The sequence below is a fragment of the Barbus barbus genome (genome assembly GCF_936440315.1).
Source record: "Barbus barbus genome assembly, chromosome: 2".
Taxonomy (NCBI): Eukaryota; Metazoa; Chordata; class Actinopteri; order Cypriniformes; family Cyprinidae; genus Barbus; species Barbus barbus.
Genome location: NC_136730.1, coordinates 37,016,309 through 37,024,305, shown reverse-complemented (window position 1 = coordinate 37,024,305; position 7,997 = coordinate 37,016,309). Strand labels below are relative to the sequence as shown.

At 35.1% G+C, this 7,997-nt stretch overlaps 2 protein-coding genes across 3 annotated transcripts in view; one reads left to right on the top strand and one right to left on the bottom strand.

Moving 5' to 3' along the window:
• Positions 1-3,401: 3,401 nt before the first annotated feature.
• ggh (gamma-glutamyl hydrolase (conjugase, folylpolygammaglutamyl hydrolase)) lies at positions 3,402-6,663 on the top strand. The gene is made up of 9 exons (XM_079373846.1): positions 3,402-3,559; positions 3,658-3,766; positions 3,845-3,895; positions 3,968-4,052; positions 4,429-4,567; positions 4,829-4,935; positions 5,790-5,880; positions 5,992-6,126; positions 6,273-6,663. Exons 1-9 carry the CDS (start codon positions 3,460-3,462, stop codon positions 6,392-6,394), a joined length of 939 nt encoding a protein of 312 aa, XP_079229972.1. The 5' UTR covers positions 3,402-3,459; the 3' UTR covers positions 6,395-6,663.
• Positions 5,151-7,997, bottom strand: part of LOC306842766 (aspartyl/asparaginyl beta-hydroxylase-like) — a 35,536-nt gene continuing 32,689 nt past the window's right edge. For both annotated transcript variants that reach the window (XM_079373826.1, XM_079373827.1), the window contains 2 exons: positions 7,824-7,957; positions 5,151-7,548 (listed from right to left, as the gene is read on the bottom strand). In XM_079373826.1, coding sequence (XP_079229952.1) covers positions 7,398-7,548; positions 7,824-7,957 — 285 coding nt within the window. In that variant the 3' untranslated portion in view covers positions 5,151-7,397. The remainder of the gene's footprint in view (positions 7,549-7,823; positions 7,958-7,997) is intronic.

Sequence of the window (7,997 nt, the reverse complement as noted above, 5' to 3'; positions counted from 1 at the left end):
GACTTCTTACACGATTAACACAAATTAACTTTTAAATATGAAGGAATATGTATTTGTATTGAATTTTCATAGTTGTTTTATCCGTATTTTAAATTACACATTGCATTGTGGGGTAAGAACCACAAGGTGCAAGAGGCAGGGGCCGGACCAGTTTGTTCTGCATCCCAGATGCACTGGTCGCTTTTTGAGCACGAAACTTTGAATGCAGCTCCCACGTGGAATTAGATTGTTGAGCAACCGTTGTTAGTTGATCCATATGGTTAAAACTTTGTAGCAGACAATCACAGAAGTCTGACAGATTATCCTGGAAGAAAGACATGAAATTAGATATGAGTAGGTTAATAAAAATGGAAGGCATGGTTGGAAACAGGATGTTAATATGTGGGATTAAAAAGCATTACGCTAGGAACAAGAACAAACAACCCTGACGAACAAACAAAGAACAAAGCAAGCCTGTGGGTCCACCCCTAAACATAGCCATCACTGAAGTTGCAAATAATTGTTTAAATATATTTGTAAGACATGATAAATCAAGTAGCGCTTGTGTGTGTCCCAGCAGGGTTGCACACTCTCATTGCTGGGCTCCATCAGGAAGGCCCTCTGGCATAAAACCTGTGCCAGATGGCTGTGCGGATAGTTCTTCTGTGACGAACCCCAATGTCAGGTATACACTACACAATTTTAGGGCTGATTTTCACTTGCCAACATTTTTTTGCAGATCGCAGACCAAAGCTCGAAATCTGGGGCTAATCGGTGCTCTTTCACATGAGTGTGAATTTCCAAATAGTGAAGCATCGATGCGATGCTAAAGAAATATTTAGCAAGCTAAATATTTATAGGCTGTTTGCCACTCAGAGACTTGCAGTATGAAATGTGGTTTGATTGGAAATGACATTGGCAATAACTTATAAAAAATATGATATGAAAAAGACTCAATTTTCAAAATGTAATTAAATATATGATACAGTTGTTGAAGTAGGGAGTTGTAGGAGACATAATTTTGTATATGTGAATGTATGTATAGGATGCAAAACACATCATCCAACTGATTTTGCTGACAAATAAACAGGCATACATGTGTGCAGGTAACATGTAGAAAGAGTATGCACTGTCATTTACATATATTACTAGTTGAAAATCAGTCATGTTGTCCTTTAAATTCCCAGTTAATGACTATAATAGAACATAGGTGATGACAATGAATCAAAGAAACCATAATGAACAGGAAATGTAAATGCAGACACAACAGAACAGAATACAAACTAATTGTCCAGAATGACTTATAAATATAAAGCACTTTAAAGCACAAGAATTGTTGACATTTGACAACATTAGCAAGCGCAAGCAAAAGTAAAGGCAAAACTGACCGTGAAAAGGCAGCCCTTTTGTATTGAATTAAAATGATTAGGAGCATGAGATGAGAGGAATCCGGAGAAAATGGAAATATATCATTCTGATGATACAGGAGAATGCAGCAGTGTCCGATGAAGAGAAAGCAGAAATGATGGTGAAGGGTAACATCTCATGCGAAAGATGAAATCTGATATATATATATAATTTAAAATGTAGGTGTTCTAGTATCTATGAAGCTTCTAGGTTTTTATAATAAAGTGTGTAAAGAAGGAAAGTTGCCAACTGGATAGAACGGAAATCAGGGAATGACCCATCAAATCCATTGAATAATAACACGGCACACATAAGAAAGATAATGGAAAGAATGATTACTAAAAGATCAGCATAAAGTAAAGGAACTGTACCACTAAATTGTTTTAGGAGAGGGAGATACCGTATGTCTGGAAATATTGAATATTGACTTATATTAGTGTTATAATTTAATTATGGAAGTATTGGTTTGCATGCTACTATAGGATTGTGAGACTGCATTGGTGATGGCGCAGTGGGAGAGACCAGGGTTCGAATCCACTGTGAGACACCAATGTGTCCCTGAGCAAGACACTTAACCCCTAGTTACTCCAGAGGCGTGCGACCTCTGACATATATAGCAATTGTAAGTCGTGTAGAGGATATATTAAGAGTCATGTGTAGAGGAAACAACCCTGCTGAAAAAAAACCCCAATAGAACCCTGCCCAAAACACAATAGAAAATCTAATGGATTTAATGGTTATAATGGGAATTGTATTGGTTTTAATGGAAACTATAATGGTGTCTACTGGGATGTGATGGAGTCTATTGGTGGGATGTTAAATCCTATTGGAAAAATGCCTAAAACACACTACAAAAAGGAATTTTGTATTGGTTTTACTGGAAAAAGCTAATGGTTCATAATGGTATTTTAATGAAAACCATTGGAATTTCTGTGATGGTTTCTATTGGGCTTCTATTGTTTGTTTTTAGCAGGGAAGGCATCCCTCATCTTCTGCATAACACCATCCTAATGATATAATAAAAAAAAAACTAACACAGAGCACTCAGGACCTCAGATTTGGTCAAAGGTTCACCTTCCAACAGGACGATGACACTAAATACATGAGAATGCAAGAGTGTTATATGAGAGTCCTACGGCCCAACAAGAACAAGTAACAGCTGAAAATGACACAATAGGTAACAGTGCAAATATTAGGATATAAAGCAATATTTTTTTCCCCAACATAACACTGCTTAACAGGGTCAGCTGCATTTCAGCGGGAGGCTGCATTTCTTACCTTGCTTAAGGTTCTAAGCATGTCATAAATGTGAGGGGAAAATGGTGAAATATACAGACAACATCTGTTTGTAAAGTGTCAGATGCATAAAACAGCTAGCAGTGTAAACATCTGCATTAACAAGCTATACAAGAGACCATAGCAAATATATTTTAGCATTCCTCTTTGCTTCAACTGTAAACATAATGTATCTACTTTTGCATTTCCACAACTTTTCAAAACAGGAAAAATAGAAATAAATGGGTTTACAGTAGCAACAGGAGAAAATGATGTACACTCACTCTGATGTACACTCACAAGCTGTATTAGGGGAAAACACACACACACACACACAAAGATGTAGGCTATTAGAAACCCATCACAGCAATTTTATTATTATTATTATTTTTTTTTTTTGAAAGCTGAGGTAATATTACTCAAAGGTGCTATATTATATCACAGTAACAAGGGTCTATTCCTAATGTTTTACAGTTTTGCATGCAGTATATTAACTGCTCCATGAACGGACAGGTGTCACTCAAATAAATGACAAATGAAGTCACTGAAAAAAAAAATAGTATTAAAATATTTTAATTTAATTTCAACCATTTATGGAAAGGCTCTTTGTCCCTACGTTACATCCAATATTGCAATACTATGTATTCCCCCCGTGTATTTATGTTACTCTTTTTATTATTAACTGCATGTTTTTGATGTAAAATTCGTTTGATACCTTTAAAAAAAATACCCAAACACATGACGTCATAAGCTGTCACGTGGCATGCGGAAGCACACCATTTCCAATCTAAAGAAAACATGATTTATATCTACCTTGCCTGCCTTTTTACGTTTTTAAATGCCGTGTTTGCTAACCATATCGGAACACCTATAAAAACGAATGAAAGACCAATAATAGGTGGGTTGCAAAGCTGTAATAAATAGAGTGCACGCTAGTTTCAACTGTATTATCACATACATATTTCATGAAGTAAACCATGTCTAAATCATGTCTAGGTGTTCTTGCCCAGGATGTGTATAACCCGCCGCCTCATAGAAACTCATATATTGCGGCGTCCTACGTTAAGTTTCTGGAATCTGCTGGCGCTCGTGTTGTGCCTCTGATGTAAGATAAACTGCCTTCACTGTAAACAAGCAGGGTTTATTGATCTGAATGAACTTATTTTTTTTAAAATGTCTTTAGGATAAATAAGTCTGATGATGAGTACAGAAGGCTCTTCAAATCCATAAATGGGTAAGCAAAGTTTTTTTTTTTAAATAATGATTACAATAAGGGATTTGTTACACCTTTTCTTCCTCTCTCTAGAGTTCTTTTTCCTGGAGGTGGAGTCAGTTTAGAATCATCTGGCTATTCCAAAGCAGCTGGCATTTTCTACAGACTTGCTCTTGAGGTTTGTGTACAAATCAAAACAATGTATCCAAAGTACATTTTTTAAACATTAAGCAGCATTGATAGTAAGGTAAAATAGAAACAAGTTAAAATAGTAGAAATTGTGAAATAAAGTACCATTTTAAATGGAGTTGCAGAGGTCAGACTTTAGGTTTATAGTCAATTTTGTGATTTATATTTATGAGCTATAAAAGAGGGCTGGCAAAACTTTAACCCCTGAGCAATGGAAAAAGTCATAATGATCTTCATTTTACTCACATATACACTGCATTTTGTTGTTAGGCATTCCTCTTACTTTTGTTGGTGTAATAGGAATACAATATGTTGGCGTAATTAAATTTTTCATCTAATTTATAGATATGTCTGTGTGTTAACAGGCCAATTCAAATGGTGATTATTTCCCTGTATGGGGAACCTGTTTAGGATTTGAACTCCTCTCATTGCTAACAAGTGGGAACTTGCTGTTGTCCCACACCAACACTAGTGGAATTGCCTTGCCACTGAACTTCACAGATGGTAAAGCCGTGTTTTATACCATTTAACTGTAAAGTCAAATATATTTACATAATGGTTAATGCAAGTAACATTATCGGCCTACTTCCAGTCATGAATTTCACAAAAATGGATTATTAGCTTGGTACTCTGTGATGTAACATGTAATTATTAATGGTGCCTCTGCAGTGCAGCTAGTATTCATTTCTCAAATAAGTGAAAATATTTTAAGAATGTCATAGTCATCATAGATGTATAAATATTAATTTATCCAATGCTGTTTAGATGTTAGAGACAGTAGACTGTTCAAAGACTTCCCCGAAGACCTTATGAAATCACTGGAAACAGAACCCCTCACAGAAAACTCTCATCAGTGGAGTCTTACTACAGAGGTAGAGTAGCAGATATTACGATCACCGCTCAACAACTATTTCTTGTTTCATTACTACTAGATGTTTGTTTTAAAATACATGAAAATAGCCATAGATGCTGGTATGGCAATAAAAATAAACCTTGATTTCTGATTTATAATAAAATGTATAAACTAGTGATTAAATTAACGTTATTAAAATAAAAATGATTAAGTTACAGTTTATTAAACTTGTAATTTAGTAATTTTATATTGTGTGCTTTATTGGTAACCAGTTGTACACAACAGGACAGGAAAAGAATACACCTTCATATCTTAGAAAACAGTGTCAAATACAGGGGTGTCAAACTCAGTTCCTGGGGGACCGGAGCCCTGCAGAGTTTAGATGCAACCCTAAGTAAACGCACACAATTCCAGCTAATCAAGTCCTTCAGGCTTATTTGAAAGCTACATAGTATGTGTGTTGGAGCAGGGTTGGAACTAAACTCTGCAGGGCTGCGGCCCTCCAGGAACTGAGTTTTACACCCCTGGTCGAATACATTAGATTGTTTGGAATGTATTCACTGAATTTAGCAATAGTTTATCACTTTACAGTATCACCAGACATTATTTAGAATACAGTATACACGCCAACGCACATTATCATGTCTGTGATAGAAATTTGGTCAAACAGAGGATACAGTAGAGAAATGTTTTAGTTCTAACAGGGAAATGTATTCAATACTAAAATGATGCATGGCAATGTTAATTTTAAAGGGTAATGTACAAAAAATGAAATCAATTAACATCACATGTATTGAATTTAATGTATATTAATGTAATTTATTTTTTTCCTGGATGAAATAAAATGAGGCATTTTCAAACTTTTAAATCTAGAACTTTACCAAGAGTGAGACCCTGAAAAAGTTCTACAGAGTTTTGAGTACCAACACAGATGGACAAAATGAGTTTGTTTCCACAATGGAAGGTGAGTGATGATAATTAGATGGATTGATAGAGGAAGAATATAGACTGTGCTTTTCGCCTATTTCTATTGAGCAACATTGTCATTGTACTGTTTTTTTATGCATACCCACAGCATATGATTTCCCTATCTATGCTACTCAGTGGCATCCAGAGAAAAATGCTTTTGAGTGGACCCAGCCCTATATTCCCCACTCGCCTTCAGCCATTAAGACCACATTCTACATGGCTTACTTTTTTGTGAATGAAGGTATGGTTAATAATAACAATAATACTACTGAGCAACATACAATGCGTTTTTATTAGCTCTTAATTCAATTTGATTCCTTTAATGCAATGAATTTACAAATTAAGAAGTTAGACCTTCACAGAGTAACCTTTCTCTTCCTTTTACAGCGAGGAAAAGTTTTCACAGCTTTCCTAGTACAGAGGAAGAGGAGAAAGCTTTGATCTATAACTACAAGCCTGAATACACTGGACCTAAAAGTGCATTTGAACAAATCTATTTTTTTGATTAGATGAATTAGTTTTAATGTACTGAAGTCTTTATTAGTGTTTTTTTTTTCTTTTTAATTAGTATTATTTAATTTTCAGTTTGGAACTTCATGAAAATGAATCAAATAATAAGATAAATTATTATTATTGTCCTTTTCAGACATAGCAAAATTGAATACTTCCCAAACAATACAAAGAGCAAACATTTTTGCATGATGAAATTATGTAAACAAACATGTATTCAAAAATCGTGTGAATTTGTAGTGTTAATAAAATGTGTGCTTGCAGTGAATCTGAAGAAAACATATCCACATCACATCACACAAAAAAACTGATGACCTGGACTTGTCCTTTACAGGTCTCCAGTACACATGACCTTAATAGAATAGTTTCCAAGGTTGGAAAAGGCACAACGTGATTTTTCATGGCTGTGCACTCATCTCTTATAGCTAGCACATATGCTCATTTATGTATTCACCTGAACACACATATATAAAGAAACCCACAACATACAGTGCAATGTTCAATCATATTTCTATAAAAAGTGACTTGCAAGATGCAACTCATTCTCTCAAATTCTGATCTCTTCATTGTACTGTTGTTTTACTAAAGGTAACCCTTCAATCTAACCTAAGATATAAATCTCAAAATGTACATTTTAATCCTTATTTTATCTTTCATTTTACTGTTTACCGTTGAGCACTAAAAACATGCTTCCAAATCGTATTTGCTTTACCAGAATTAAGATATTGAATATTAGATGAACTGTCGTTTTAAAGCCCTTGAACTTCTAAATCCATCCTTTGTTTTACGAAAATCACACTTATATTACTCACAACTATCAGTATGATTGTTTTTCATTAAGACTTATACATTCATATTGCCTTGTAATCATAACCCACAGGACAGCACAATAGATATTTGTGATTTATGAAATCTGTGATTGGCTAAGGACAGCAAATCTGTCACTCCCATTGGCGGTTGACCTACTTGACCTACAACACTCTCAGTTTTTGAACAAATCGTCTATATTGGTGACAGAGTCTGCCTCTGTAATTGGGTGAGTTCTGGATGCCAGACATCCACAATGAAGATGAGTCTGTAGCTTTCTGCTTCCTGCCAGACTTCATGCTCGAATGAGTCATCGAATATTAACACTTTTCCTTCTTCCCACTCCCTGAAAGACAATCAACATTCACTGAATACATTTTTAAATAATAATAGCCATGCCACACATTATATCAAAAAATAATAAAAAACCAACTATCCAAGGTTCTTCTACAAGCCAATTGTTATTTACATTTGATGCTTGTCAAGTGTTCATTTAAAACCCTGTAACCAACTAGTTGGAGTGGAAATGGAGCTGTCAATAGTGAAACATTTTAAAAGCTTTGTAGTTAATGCAGTTTTAATCAATGTGTGTAAACTTGTGTTTCTAATGATTTAACTGACCTGGTTTGGTTTGTACAACGAATCCTGCATCCCTTAGAAGGGATGACGAGGCCTAGATGCATTCGTAAACGACAGTTGGTGGGACCAGTGTGAGGCCATACATGAGTACCAGCTTGCATTACTGAAAATTTGATCTAAAAGAGGAAGATTTAAATGAATAGGCAACAGTTGACA